The sequence below is a fragment of the Notolepis coatsorum genome (assembly GCF_963971535.1).
Source record: "Notolepis coatsorum genome assembly, chromosome: 1".
NCBI classification, from domain to species: Eukaryota; Metazoa; Chordata; class Actinopteri; order Aulopiformes; family Paralepididae; genus Notolepis; species Notolepis coatsorum.
In genome coordinates this window covers 167359853-167375969 of record NC_140165.1, presented here as the reverse complement: position 1 = coordinate 167375969, position 16117 = coordinate 167359853, and the positions used below count along the sequence as shown (strand labels likewise).

General features: G+C 43.3%; 1 protein-coding gene across 1 annotated transcript in view; it reads left to right on the top strand.

The window, feature by feature from the left end:
* Positions 1–16117, top strand: part of LOC311228380 (phenazine biosynthesis-like domain-containing protein 1) — a gene marked incomplete at both ends in the record, with an annotated part of 68593 nt that overhangs the window by 47795 nt on the left and 4681 nt on the right. Inside the window, 4 exons of the mRNA XM_084314288.1 lie at positions 984–1072; positions 3329–3420; positions 10879–10962; positions 11238–11300. Coding sequence (XP_084170414.1) covers positions 984–1072; positions 3329–3420; positions 10879–10962; positions 11238–11300 — 328 coding nt within the window. The remainder of the gene's footprint in view (positions 1–983; positions 1073–3328; positions 3421–10878; positions 10963–11237; positions 11301–16117) is intronic.

Below are 16117 nucleotides of genomic sequence, written 5' to 3'. Positions count from 1 at the left end.
GTAGCTGACTTGAACATAGATCTTCCGCTATCGAACATCTTATGCACATATCTCCTCGTGAAGGAATACTCTCATTTGGATATGAAAGAAGGGGCTACACGGTGACAGAGAGATACCCACTCGTCCAGAAAACACAGGGATCACCAGTGTTAATGGTCGCGGCCCACTAGTTAAACTACAATGGTCTTCAGACCAAGGTCTTCTGTCGCCTAGGAGGCTGAACAAAGGACCCTAGCCTGGGGCCGGTTTTCATAAACATTGTCAATTAGCCCCCATAGCACTAACAGACAAGTGAAGCCTGCCAGCAACAGTACTCACCCAACCTGAAAACCCACCGCTTCTCACAACAGCGGCGCGTCCTACAGTTCAGCTGTGTCCTGAAAGGTTTCACCCCAACCAACACAACAATGAAACTGCAGTTGAGAAGCATGCAGCGGCGTGCTCCCAATACGAAAACCGGTGGAGGGTTTTTAGAATGATCATCATCTTCCAGACACTCCAGTACGAAGACAATATCGCCGTATTTTCTCGAAAATAGTGAGAGAGAAATAAAGATATGATGTCAACGTATCTCCTTGTTCTTCCTCTCCTCGTAAACATTGCTTTTCCAGCAAATATTTTTCTCCACGTCAAGTGGGCATATGAGCAACACGTTGCTTGTGATGAAATTTGAGAAGGAGATGAGTGTGTGGCACCATCCCTGCTTATATAGGTAAGCGGATGGGGGTGTGGCCAGATGAATGCTGGCATTTAAAGGTACATTTGTGAAATTATTCAGTGTATATATGCTGAAGCGAGATATATGCATGAAACGCTGAGCGTGAGCTAGTGTGATACAGAACTAGTACATTTTGTTTGTGTGTGTGTGTGTGTGTGTGTGTGTGTGTGTGTGTGTGTGTGTGTGTGTGTGTGTGTGTGTGTGTGTGTGTGTGTGTGTGTGTGTGTGTGTGTGTGTGTGTGTGTTTGTTTGTGCGTGTGTGAAGGCTGCAGTAGGCGATATTCCAGTCCAGGATGTGTATCTGAGCTCCACAACCAAGAAATTGTTGCTTAGACTGTCTGACAGCTGTGACAGGTGTACACACACACACACACACACACACACACACACACACACACACACACACACACACACACACACACACACACTACAATCTGCAGATCAAATCACATTGGATTCAAATACTGTAACACAGAGGTTCAACATGCTTTCAGAACCTGGATTTATTTATTTAACCTTTATTTAACCAGAAAAGTCTCATTGAGATAAAAAAAAAAATCTCTTTTACAAGAGCGTCCTGGCCAAGATAGGCATCAGCACAGTTACAATTTCAAGTTTACAGACAAAAACTATTTAAAAAACAAATAGCAATTAAAACAAAAAAACAAGGACAATTCACAGAACCATTCTAGTCATTCAAAACATCTGCAGCCATCTGTGGATGAATGGATACAAATGGCATCTCTCTGCCACACTGTCTGGTAGGGGTGGACGGTATAAACGGTATACGGTATAAACGGTATGAATTTGCTCTACGGTATGGATTTTGACTATACCGTGTAACCGGTAGGGCAGCTCTAAAATAGCAATGACGTCATGTAACCACAGCGCGACAATTTCACTCGCATTTGCCCCTAAAAATAGATAGAATTAGTCATAGATAATAGATATGTGCGAACTGGAAAAAGTTATTTAGGAGGCTTCGCGCAGTGGGCGTGCCAGCCCCTACCGCACGCATGTAAACACGGGTCTAGTAGTCTAGTGGGACGGGACGTACACGGGAGGACGGCGGCGTCTCCCTGAGCTAACGTTAGCTTAGCTACCGTTACAAAATAACCCAGTCAACTATTCACTTTTAGTTTAATACATGATGAGGCATTGTCTAACCGAACGGTATCTAGTCGGCCAGCTACCGATAGCTCCTGACATCAACAAACGCTCCACAAAGTCTAGTAGAGAGTAGACGTGTATGCTACCTGTTAGCTCACGTTAGCGCAAGTTAGTTCACCGTTCAAAACGAAATGTCCCATTGAACTAAATAATTCACTGAGGCGTTGTATTAACGTTATATATCCGGCTAGCAGTAGCTACAGATAGCTCCTGATATCAATGTCTTATAACACTGATTCGATGCGTATTCGAGCTGAGGGCTTGCTGAGCACAGTTAAGTAACTATACCAATAGGGTCCAGGTGCAGCGCCGGAGAATCCTGGCCGTAGCTCTGCTCGAGGCTACTCGAGTATAGGTCCAGGTGCAGCTCCGGAGAATCCTGGCCGTAGCTGGAGGCTACTAGAGTACACACAGACAGTGGAGCTTGTTGCGTGGTGGCGATGTCTCGCAGATAATACAAGTACAAGTCTAATTATATAATATATATATTTTATAAAAAAAAAATTATATAAAATTTAAAAAATTTTTTTTATCAAAAGCGATGATACCGTGATATATACCGTTACCGTCTATGCTTCAAATTATACAGTGATATACATTTTAGACCATACCGTCCACCCCTAATGTCTGGCTACCTATTACAGCAAAGATATACCTAAATCACACTGTCTGGCTGCCTATTACAGTACATCAGAGATATATCAAAATCACACTGTCTGGCTACCTATTACATCAGAGATATACCTAAATCACACTGTCTGGCTACCTATTACATCAGAGATATACCTAAATCACACTGTCTGGCTACCTATTACAGCAAAGATATACCTAAATCACACTGTCTGGCTGCCTATTACACCAGAGATATATCAAAATCACACTGTCTGGCTGCCTATTACAGCAGAGATATATCAAAATCACACTGTCTGGCTGCCTATTACAGCAAAGATATACCTAAATCACACTGTCTTACTTAGAGGGTAAGTGAGCAGTGGTGGGTGTTAGAGGGTAAGTGAGCAGTGGTGGGTGTTAGAGGGTAAGTGAGCAGTGCGTGGGTGTTAGAGGGTAAGTGAGCAGTGCGTGGGTGTTAGAGGGTAAGTGAGCAGTGCGTGGGTGTTAGAGGGTAAGTGAGCAGTGCGTGGGTGTTAGAGGGTAAGTGAGCAGTGCGTGGGTGTTAGAGGGTAAGTGAGCAGTGCGTGGGTGTTAGAGGGTAAGTGAGCAGTGCGTGGGTGTTAGAGGGTAAGTGAGCAGTGCGTGGGTGTTAGAGGGTAACACACACATAAGGACACACACACACGTACATAATTATGCAGGCAACTTTGCAAGACAAAGCTCATATATACATACTGTAACATATGTGTGTGTGTGTGTGTGTGTGTGTGTGTGTGTGTGTGTGTGTGTGTGTGTGTGTGTGTGTGTGTGTGTGTGTGTGTGTGTCAGGTCCGCTCTGACCAGTCTGAAGGTGGATGCTGCCGCCCTGCTGGCCAGTGAGAGGAATGGCAGAGTAAATGGTGTCATTGTCACCATGATAGGTAATAATAATAATAATAATAATAATAATAATAATAATAATAATAATAATAATAATAATAATAATAATAATAATAATAATAATAATAATAATAATAATAATAATAATAATTCTAACAAGAAGAAGTAGAAGAAGAAGTGCCTATCCACGTAAGCTATGCCCATTTGTGTGCCATTTGGCTAGATGGTGGAGCCATAACAACAAACTTTATGCATATCTTGAGAACCGCAAACAACGTCACACTTGCCGGGTCTATTTCTGAGGATCCAATGGAGTGCAGTGTCGAATATGGTGCCATTTGGCCAGATGGTGGCGCTATAACAACAAACTTAATTTTTCACACATTCCGCACAGGTTATTTCTTTTTCTTTTTTGGTTCATAACAGGTACAAAAGAAACAGTAAAATGAGAAAAAATTATTTTTAAAGAGAAGAGAAAATAAAACATCATAAGACAGGACAAAAACAAAAATACAACATAACAGTCAGGCTAGCGGCTGTACCTGAGGAGGGTCCAGTTTAATCTCTGTCCTTATTACATTTAGCAGAAGTCGGATCGTGTGTGTGACATATTCTGTCCATTTCATCCAGATCCGGTAAAACTTCTCCTGCTGAGTTTTTTCTTTTTTAATTACATCTTTTCCATTATGTTGTGACAAGCCTGGGCCCTGTTCCTCGTACCTGGCTAACTGAGTTAGCCAGATAATTTTCAGCATAGCTTGACTTAAACCAGAACTTTCCGTTCCCCGACGTCGGATTGTCTAAATCACCATAGTAACAGATCAGAAAGTTTGAACCTGCTCCAGAGCAGGGTTTAGTTCAGTTAGCTGGATAAACCATGGCCACACCCTCGCAAAGAAATCCCAGCTCGCTTCCTGAAATAATTCTCACAGTCTAGATCCTATATACCATTCTGAATGATGTTTTTGTGCTTCGTTCTTCTAGAGGGGGCTTTTGAAATGTAAAATAAATAATATACCTAAAATGCTGATAATAAATCATATTCAGCCTATAGATTTACTTTGTCCTAAATAATGCACGTCATATTTATACGGATACGGCGCTCGGAGTAGCGATACACACTGCATGCGGTTATTTTAATAACGGCGCATTGCAAATGTTAATCCCGCGGGGATATTTTAAATGAATGAAACCTATTGGGCGTTTGGCTCTGATTAGTTTCATATTCTCTGCTGTGGATGTATTTGCTTAACGGAGCGCCCGGATTGTGTTTCATTCAAGCATAAATTGAAGTGTCTATGCGTGGACTGTGGATTATGAATTACGAGGAATCTGAATCTGTGGATTGTTGAATTGTATCACTGTCACTCACACGTTATTGTGATATTGTAACTGGGATTAAAATGTCTGATGAGATGCGCTGTTTGACGGATTTGAGAAATTTAATGAGCCGTTGACATTAATGCATTTGAGAAAATGCATTTATCTGTTCAAGCACCGTTATCTGATGATGAACATGTGTCACTGGTATAAACCAAAGGTTAATCAATTCAATGCATGTATGGATGATGTCCGAAACTGATTAAAACCTGATTAATAGTGAAACTGTATAGTCTCCAAGCCTCTCTGACACGTTATTTCGGGTCGCGCCTTGAAACTTTGGGAACCATGTATTTTTACACCTAAGCCGAGCGCATACAGTACAGATATCCTCATAAGTATCTATTAATTCGTATCAATTAGATACTCTTTGGGCTTGTTTGTATCTACTTATTCTGAAAGAGTTGAACTAATTATTTTCGCTAGCAATAGATCTCATTCGATTATTCATTCCATTAAGCCTACTGTCAGCAGGCACATTTAAAGAAATATAATCTGATTGATTGGGGTAATGAGGGACTTAACATTAGCCTATAGATTATGAATTTAACTTGTCGGCGAGGCTATTGAGCCGTACTGTATTGTACCCATTCTGCAATCTGTTAATAAAGTTTTAAATCAATCAATCAATCAATCAATACCGTTAGAAAATCAGGATTTCTGCGATCGACACCTGCTGTCTTTTCAGGTGAGGCGGCCGTGCGCACTTATCCTGAGTATCAAGTCTGGTTCGAATTAACTAGGCTGAATCAGCGTTCGAGGAACAGGGAAAGCGCAGATTCAAACATCGGGTTAATTGAATCTGGATAATGGGACTTTTGATCGACTTAGTTGAACCAGGTACGGGGAATAGGGCCCTGGTGTTGTTCAAGCTCGACACAGACCAAAACAAACCGTTTCAATGTCCACACAAGCACAATTTCAATAAATAAATGATATTTATTGTTTAACAGCACAAGTCCAATGGGCAATAGGGTAATCCAATAACAGTCCGGGGTCAAAACACGTATCAGGCTCTCGTACAAAAGAATGGATTGTTCAATACTCAGAGTTGTCTTCCGGTCCAGGGTCAGTACACAAGGGGGTTTCTCAGCCAGTCTAGGGTCCAGTACACAATGGACACCTTCTCGCCTTCACCTCTCTTCTCACTACCTCTCACCACACAAACTCCGTCAACAACAATCTCTCTTCTCAATACTTTGCTCCTACCTCACCTCCTCTCCACTAAACTCTATCTGTCCTAGTGTTATGTAGTATGTGTGTCTGGTGTCTTATCAAGTCCCATTTTTCGTAGGATATGTTTCCTAGGTATAAGGTGTCGAATTCAAAGGGGATGTCAGTCTCAAAAATGGCTTCTAAGTTCCTGTGTATCTCTTGCCAGTATGGTACCAGAGTTTGGCATTCCCAGAATATAATGTGAATGATTAGCTTCGTTTAGACCACAGGATCTCCAGCATCCTTCCCCGGTCCCCTGATGTCTTTTCTGCAATGGGGTGATAAAAAACCTTACTAGGTTCTTCCATCCAAATTCCCTCCAGTTGTTGGAGCCTGTTGTTTCCCATTGTTGTGTACATAATCGATCCCAGACCTCTCCTGAGATTGACATATTGCATTATTTTTCCCATTTCTCCTTTATATACATTGTATTAGTTGATTTCAATTTGGCCTGGCAGAGTCCTCCGTATATTCGGGAGACGATCCTATTACATTTTGATAAACACTTCCATGATTACTGATTCTCCCGTTTCTTTTTCTCCCACAAAATGTTGGTTGAAATAATGTTGTGCCTGAAGGTATCTAAAGAAATATTTTTGCTCCAGTCCGTGTATTCTCTGTAGAGATTCAAAGCTTTGGAACACCCCCTTGTGGACAAAAGAAAAATAGTTTGTTAGGCCCTTTTCTATCCATCCTTTAAATCTGCCATCTGTTTTGTTGGGAGGGAAATCGGAATCATATGCACACCATCTCAACATTCTAAGGGGACCCCTCACTCCACACAGCTTTATCGTGTCCTGCCAAATTCTCAGTGCTACATGAATCCAGTAAAAAAAAATCATGTTGTCTATTAACTCATTGGGCGCCATTCACGAGAAAAGTCGGGTTAACTCGCCATCGCTTGAGCGCTAATCACGAGAAAAGTCGGGTTTTAATCGCTATTTATTTTATTCGCTATTGCCATTCATAATTCATCGGGGCAGCCTGTGCATATTGTTCTGAATGTGTCTGAGCTGGCCAATACCGCCCTCTAACGCCTTCGGCCGCTATTGCACTCGCTATTGAGCGCCCGGCTACAAGCCCCATTTGATGCGTGCATGAGGACGGATAATAACGATAATCTAGCGTTGATTTCAGGAAGATTTGATAATCAGGCGAAAAATGACAACGTGATAACTGGATTTCACTAAAGGGCTATTTTCCTGGGATTACTAAGAATCACCCAAACTATACTCGTATTCAAAACGGTATAAAACGGAAATGTACGGATGAAAAAACAATCTGTTTCTTGCATGTTGACCAGAAGCAACTCACTGACAATCGACAGTGTTATTAGATCCATAGCTATAATATTTCATATATTTTAAGCACTCGCAAGTTTGGCTTTCTCCCCATTGAACAAAGCGATGGCATTCTACCCAGAAGGTAAACAACGACCCCTAGCGCTGAATGAGTTAATTAATTATCTGCCACTATTGCTGCTAGTTGGACCCCATCTGCCATTACACTTTCAATTTCCTTCCATCTTGCTGAGTACGATGGGGCGCACCAACATACTATTGGCCTCAGTTGGGCTGCATAAAAGTAGTCTTTTCTTATCTGTAGTGTTTTATATCTGATTATGGGTTGTTTCCCCTGCCAAAGATATCTCGATATTAATCTATCCCACTCCATGAATTGCTTAGTGGGTATCTCCACTGGGAGGGTCTGAAATAGGTATAACAATCTCGGTAAGATGTTCATCTTTATTGAGTCCACCCTGGAGCTTAAACTTAAGGGGATGAGGCTCCATCTTAATATGTCTGACTTTAGTTTTACATTTAAAGGGCCGTAGTTGCGGTCAAATATTCTTAAGATATCCCTTAGCAGGTTCACACCCAGGTATTTTAATGAGTCTACATCCCATTTCAGTTTATTCCGCACAGGTTCTAAACTTCATTCTGATGTATACGTTGCGGGAGTTTGAAGGAAATGCAACCAGTCTCACCAGTCACACCAGTCACACCAGTCACACTAGTCACACCAGTCTCACCAGTCACACTAGTCACACCAGTCTCACCAGTCACACTAGTCATACCAGTCACACTAGTCTCACTAGTCACACCAGTCTCACCAGTCACACCAGTCACACCAGTCACACCAGTCACACCAGTCACACTAGTCTCACTAGTCACACCAGTCTCACCAGTCACACTAGTCACACTAGTCACACCAGTCACACTAGTCTCACCAGTCTCACCAGTCACACTAGTCACACTAGTCACACCAGTCACACTAGTCTCACCAGTCACACCAGTCGCACCAGTCACACTAGTCTCACTAGTCACACCAGTCTCACCAGTCACACTAGTCTCACCAGTCACACTAGTCACACTAGTCTCACCAGTCACACTAGTCTCACCAGTCACACCAGTCTCACCAGTCACACTAGTCTCACCAGTCACACTAGTCTCACCAGTCTCACCAGTCACACTAGTCTCACCAGTCACACCAGTCACACTAGTCTCATCAGTCACACCAGTCACACTAGTCACATCAGTCACACCAGTCACACTAGTCACACCAGTCACACTAGTCATACCAGTCACACCAGTCACACCAGTCACATCAGTCACACTAGTCACACTAGTCACACCAGTCACACTAGTCTCACCAGTCACACTAGTCACACCAGTCACACCAGTCACACTAGTCTCACCAGTCACACTAGTCACACCAGTCACACCAGTCACACCAGTCACACTAGTCACACCAGTCACACCAGTCTCACCAGTCACACTAGTCTCACCAGTCACACCAGTCACACCAGTCACACTAGTCACACCAGTCACACCAGTCACACCAGTCACACTAGTCACACCAGTCACACCAGTCTCACCAGTCACACTAGTCACACCAGTCACATCAGTCACACCAGTCACATCAGTCACACCAGTCACATCAGTCACACTAGTCACATCAGTCACATCAGTCACACTAGTCACATCAGTCACATCAGTCACATCAGTCACACCAGTCACACTAGTCACACCAGTCACACCAGTCACACCAGTCACATCAGTCACATCAGTCACATCAGTCACACCAGTCACATCAGTCACACTAGTCACATCAGTCACATCAGTCACACTAGTCACATCAGTCACACTAGTCACATCAGTCACATCAGTCACACTAGTCACATCAGTCACACTAGTCACACCAGTCACACCAGTCACACCAGTCACACTAGTCACACCAGTCACATCAGTCACATCAGTCACACTAGTCACATCAGTCACACTAGTCACATCAGTCACACTAGTCACATCAGTCACATCAGTCACACTAGTCACATCAGTCACACTAGTCACATCAGTCACACTAGTCACATCAGTCACACTAGTCACACCAGTCACACCAGTCACATCAGTCACATCAGTCACACTAGTCACACTAGTCACATCAGTCACACTAGTCACATCAGTCACATCAGTCACACTAGTCACATCAGTCACACTAGTCACATCAGTCACACAAGTCACATCAGTCACACCAGTCACACTAGTCACACCAGTCACACCAGTCACACCAGTCACATCAGTCACACCAGTCACACCAGTCACACTAGTCACACTAGTCACACTAGTCACACCAGTCACATCAGTCACACCAGTCACATCAGTCACACTAGTCACACCAGTCACACCAGTCACACCAGTCACACCAGTCACACTAGTCACACTAGTCACACCAGTCACACCAGTCACATCAGTCACACCAGTCACATCAGTCACATCAGTCACACTAGTCACATCAGTCACACTAGTCACACCAGTCACACTAGTCACACTAGTCACACCAGTCACATCAGTCACACTAGTCACATCAGTCACACTAGTCACACCAGTCACACCAGTCACACTAGTCACACTAGTCACACCAGTCACACCAGTCACATCAGTCACACCAGTCACATCAGTCACATCAGTCACACTAGTCACATCAGTCACACTAGTCACACCAGTCACACTAGTCACACTAGTCACATCAGTCATACTAGTCACACCAGTCACACCAGTCACATCAGTCACACTAGTCACACTAGTCACACCAGTCACATCAGTCACACTAGTCACACCAGTCACACCAGTCACATCAGTCACACTAGTCACACTAGTCACACCAGTCACATCAGTCACACTAGTCACACTAGTCACACTAGTCACACCAGTCACACCAGTCACATCAGTCACACCAGTCACATCAGTCACACTAGTCACACCAGTCACATCAGTCACACTAGTCACATCAGTCACACTAGTCACATCAGTCACACTAGTCACACCAGTCACATCAGTCACATCAGTCATACTAGTCACACCAGTCACACCAGTCACATCAGTCACACTAGTCACATCAGTCACATCAGTCACACTAGTCACATCAGTCACATCAGTCACACCAGTCACACCAGTCACATCAGTCACATCAGTCACATCAGTCACACCAGTCACACTAGTCACATCAGTCACACCAGTCACACCAGTCACACTAGTCACATCAGTCACACCAGTCACACTAGTCACATCAGTCACATCAGTCACATCAGTCACATCAGTCACATCAGTCACATCAGTCACACTAGTCACACCAGTCTCACACTCTCAATGAGTGATAATGCAGCTGCCACAGACAGACTGTGGTAATGGAGCTGCTACAGACACACCAGGCGTATGTCTGTCAGTGACTGTGGTAATGCAGCTGCTACAGACAGACAGACAGACAGACAGACAGACAGACAGACAGACAGACAGACAGACAGACAGACAGACAGACAGACAGACAGCATTGCTGTGTCAATGGAGCGCACAACATAAAAAGGGACTTTTCATTTTGAACTGTAACTAATGTATCTTCATCAGGAGCTCCAGACTGTCAGCCAGGTTATGATTTCTACTCCAGGTACTTTGCTCCCTGGAACGGCATCCCAGAGGATCCTGTTACCGGTACGTACAAACAACAAACAAACAAACAAAAACAAACACGCATGCTGTGTTGTGTTTTTGTACTAATGTTAGTTAATGTTTCTGTCTGTCTGTCTGTCTGTCTGTCTGTCTGTCTGTCTGTCTGTCTGTCTGTCTGTCTGTCTGTCTGTCTGTCTGTCTGTCTGTCTGTCTGTCTGTCTGTCTGTCTGTCTGTCTGTCTGTCTGTCTGTCTGTCTGTCTGTCTGTCTGTCTGTCTGTCTGTCTGTCTGTCTGTCTGTCTGCCTGCCTGTCTGTAGGTTCAGCCCACACTGTCCTTGCCAGCTACTGGTCAGAGAAACTGGGAAAGACCAAGATGTTGGGTAGGTCTATCAGTCATCTATATCATCAATAACATGGCTATCTATCATTGTAATCTATATCATCAATAAGATATGTATCACTGTCATCTATAGCAGGGGTTCCCAAACTTTTCAGGCCGGGACCCAGAAAATAAGGCGTCAGAGAGCCGCGGCCCAATGCACATCGTCAGGCTTTCTTTTTTTTCTTTTTTTGCCAGGCGACCGATTTTTTAAGTCAAATATCACTTCAATCCTATTAAGTTAGTTCAAGTTAGTTATTCATTTATATGTGCTATTTATGAGAGGGCTAACTTGTTGCAAAATAATAATGATAATAATAATAGCCTCATTAAAATACTATTGTTGCTTCGGTTGTTTTCAGCGTTTTATGTGCATAATCTGTTATTTAGTTTGAAATGTTCGTTGAAATAAGTAGATTTTTCGTTTTTGTTTATTTATTAAGTTAATATAAAACCATATAGTCACATTTTAGAATACAATAGAATAGAATTGTATAATACAACTAGAAACACTGTCCTGGCCTGCTTCTAAGTTCAGTGGCAATTTTTTTTAAATCATCTCGCGGCCCTCCCGTGGCTGCTCGCGGCCCACCTTTGGGTCGCGACCCCGACTTTGGGAACCACTGATCTATAGCATCAATAACATGTCTATCATTTTCATCTATATAATCAATAACATGTCTATCACTGTCATCTATATAATCAATAAGATGTCTATCACTGTCATCTATATCATCAATGACATGTCTATCACTGTCATCTATATCATCAATAACATGTCTATCACTGTCATTTATATAATCAATGACATGTCTATCACTGTCATCTATATCATCAATAAGATGTCTTATCACTGTAATCTATATAATAAATAAGATGTACTGTATATCACTGTCATCTACAGTATATAATCAATAAGATGTATATCACTGCCATCTATAACATCAATAAGATGTCTATCACTGTCATCTATATAATAAATAATGTGTTTATTACTGATCTATATATCACTGCATAATTCCTAAATGTTCAGACAATCTGTGATACTCTGTATACATGCAGTTCAAAGTGTTTACAGCATTTACTTTAAAAACGAATTTGGGACTTCCGGTATGAGAGCAGACGGGTAACACACGTGCGAAAGAGCTCCTGGTCAAATGAGTGAAAAAACGGATAAAAAAAGACCCGAAAAGTAATTAAAAAGGAAAATGCTCACGAGAAGTAAGGAAGAGACAACGATTGTGAAGGAAATAGAAATGGAGAACATACGAGAAGGAGAGAATCCGAAGAAACAGAATCCCCGGAGCGAAGCCGAGAAAAGCCAGGCGAAAGAAGGGGGAGGTACCGCTGAGGCAGACACGGTAATGCCAGGATGGGCCGTGAACATGCAGGCCGGGATACTGGAGAACATAACAGCGGCGATAAAACTGAACACGGACACGATAAGGAATGATATTGGGAAGCTACGGGAGGAATTGAGGAAGGAACAGGAGGACTTCAGAGGTGAAATGAATACAGAAATCAAAAGGGTGGAGGAGAAGATGGCGGAACAGAACAGAAACGTGACCGAGTTACAGACTAGGACGGCTCACGCGGAGGAATGGAACACGGAGATACACGAGGTATTAACATGTGTGATTCAGAAACAAGAACAGATGGAGACAAAGATGTCGGACATGGAGGGGAGGTCACGGAGAAATAACATCAGAATATGGGGACTGAAAGAAGGAGTCGAAGGGGAATCGGTGACCCTATATGTGGAAAAACTTATCAAAGAACAAATGAAGGAAACGGGACTGGAAAAAATGGAGATACAGAGGGCCCACAGGGCGTTGGCTCCGAGACCACAACCGGACAGACCTCCGAGGGCGGTGATTATTAACTTTCTGAGATTCGAGGTTAAGGAATTGGTACTCAGAACCGCGTGGACCAAGAAGATTGAAATCGAAGGGAAAAGACTATCATTTGATCACGACTACTCGACAGCGGTAGCGATAACACGCAGGTCCTACGCGGGACTGAAGAGAATTCTGAAAGAAAACGGAATGAGATTCCAGTCACCCATGACCTCGCTAAGGATTCACTGGGGGGAAGGAGCGGCGATGTACGCGACAGCACGAGAAGCGGAGCGAGAGATGAGACGGCGAGGGATGAGGATGGCGGAGGACGGAGAAGGAAGGAGGCGGGAGGAACAGACGCGGAGCCTGCAACAGAGATTGGAAGGAGCCCGCAGATGGATCAGAGTGGAAGACCGAAACCGGAGGGAGGAGAGAGGAGAAGGCGGAGGTGAAACGTGACGGAGCGAGGACGGAGACGGATGAGGAGGCGGGAGGAGACGAACGGATGAGTACACGCACAAGAGATTGAAAAAACTATTCAAATAGAGACAAAGTATAGAAACTGAAATAACATATGCATAAGCACACATTCCCAGGTAGAGGCAGGATATAGAAATGAACGTAACGTATACATGGACACATAATACACAAGCTGATGGAGGAAATAAATGGAAATATAACTAGGTTTGATAGGCGAGACACAGACCATACTGAAACAGATACATAGAAACACGCTGTGAGTAACACAGTTGGGAGGGATTAAGGGGATAAATGGACATCACATAGAAAATAGAGGAGAGGAAAAGAAAATAATAAGTGATACACGGGAGACACCGCACACGGATATGGGAGGAAGGAGGGTCAATGAAACATATGAGTCACATTGAGAGGGAACAAGAAAAGAGGGTCTTTGATCAAAAGGAAGGACAGAGCGCTTTTTGACCAGGAGCTCGAAAGCAAAAAAAAACAGTAAGAAAGCTGGACAAATATGACGAGCGATTGGGGGCAAGGGTTTCAAACCCCCAAGCCGTCAGGAGGGGGCCCCTCGCTAGGAGGGCAATTACCCCTCACCCACCAGCAGGGGACAGGGGGGGACACAGGGACCCCCCGAACGCCTTGGGAGCACTTTATCTAAAGTTTATGTTTTTTATTTATGTTAATCATTATATGTATTCGGTGAAGAGAGCGGAGGCTCCAACCGGAGGGGGGAATGAGTGTGACATGGGGGGGACTGACAGACGAAAGAAGAAGAAAGATGACAAGGGTTAAAGGTATAAAAATGATGTCGTTAAACGTTAATGGAATGAATAATGCGATAAAAAGGGGCAAAGTGATGTTGAAATGTAAAAAAAGTGAGATGGAAGTGATTTTTCTGCAGGAGACACATTTGGTAGCACAGGGTCATGAGAAACTGAAGAGATTTGGATATGAAAATGCATACTATAGTTCCTTTGAACAAAACCCGAGGAGAGGAGTAATCACGTTAATCAAAAACACAGTCAAATTTGAATTGATCAAGGAAGTAAGAGACAAGGAGGGAAGGTTTGTTTTGGTGAAGGGGAAAATGGAGGGCCAAATGGTTACGTTAGTAAATGTTTATGCACCCCCAGAGAGTGAGAGGGATTTATATGAGACCATTTTTGACATGATAGTGATGGAACTAGAAGGGATATTGATATGCACGGGAGATTTTAACGTAGTACTGAATCACGACCTAGACACCACGAGTACTAGAAAAGGACGGGCGCCCATCAGTAGATATATGAATATTCAGATGACGGAAATGGGAATTACAGACGTTTGGAGGGAGATGCACGCCATGGACAGGGAATACACACATTACTCACACCCACACGTGACGTATGCGAGAATAGACTACTTTTTGATGACGACGGGGGACAGTTACAGGGCACGGGAGAGCAGTATAGGAGTGGCGGACATATCGGATCACAGTGCCATATATCTGACAGTAGATCTAGAAGGGAGACGGAGGAACACGATTTGGAGACTAAATGTAGGAATATTAAATAACAAAGGGGTGGTGAGTCAGATCAAGGAGGAGATAGCCAGATATAAGGAAGAAAATGACAACGGGGCGGTAGACCCGAACATTCTATGGGACACACTGAAGGTAGTGATAAGGGGGAAATTGATGGAAAAAACAGCAATGCTGAAGAAGGCCAGAACGGAGACATATCACAATCTGATAGGGAAGCTAAAGAAGCTAGAGGGGAGACACCAGATATCAAAAGAACAGGAAACGCTCGGAGAAATCAAAGAAGTAAAGGCCAGGATAAATAGGGAATTATTGACGGAAATAGAAAAGAAAGCGAGGTTCATGAAACAAACGTACTATGAAGGGGGACCAAAAGCGACCAGACTGCTAGCTAGGAGAATTAGAACGCAACAGAAGTTGAACACGATACACACAATAAGGGATACAAAGACTAATGAAATATTGAGGGACCCAGCTGAAATAGAGAGGACATTTAGAGAATACTATGAGAAATTATACACACAGCCAAAAGCAGCGGGAGAAGAGGAAATAGAAACATATCTGGAGAAGCTAGAGTTACCATCGATAGGGAAAGAACAGAATGAAGAGTTAAATAAAATAATTACGGAACAAGAACTGGAAGATGCAATTAGTAGAGCTAAAAACAACAAGTCTCCGGGGAGCGACGGATTCCCATCGGAATTCTACAAGACATTTAGAACTGAATTAGCACCCATGTTAGGGGCGGCGTTCAGACACACGATGGAAGAGGGGAAAATGCCCCCCTCGTGGAAGGAAGCCATAATCACCACGATACCGAAGGAAGGGAAGGATAGGGAATTATGTAGTAGTTTCAGACCTGTGTCCATACTCAACGTAGATTACAAGATGTATACATCGATAATATCAAAAAGATTTGAGACGTTTATGCCAGACATTATAGATGAAGATCAAACTGGATTTATTAAAGGGAGACAGACACAG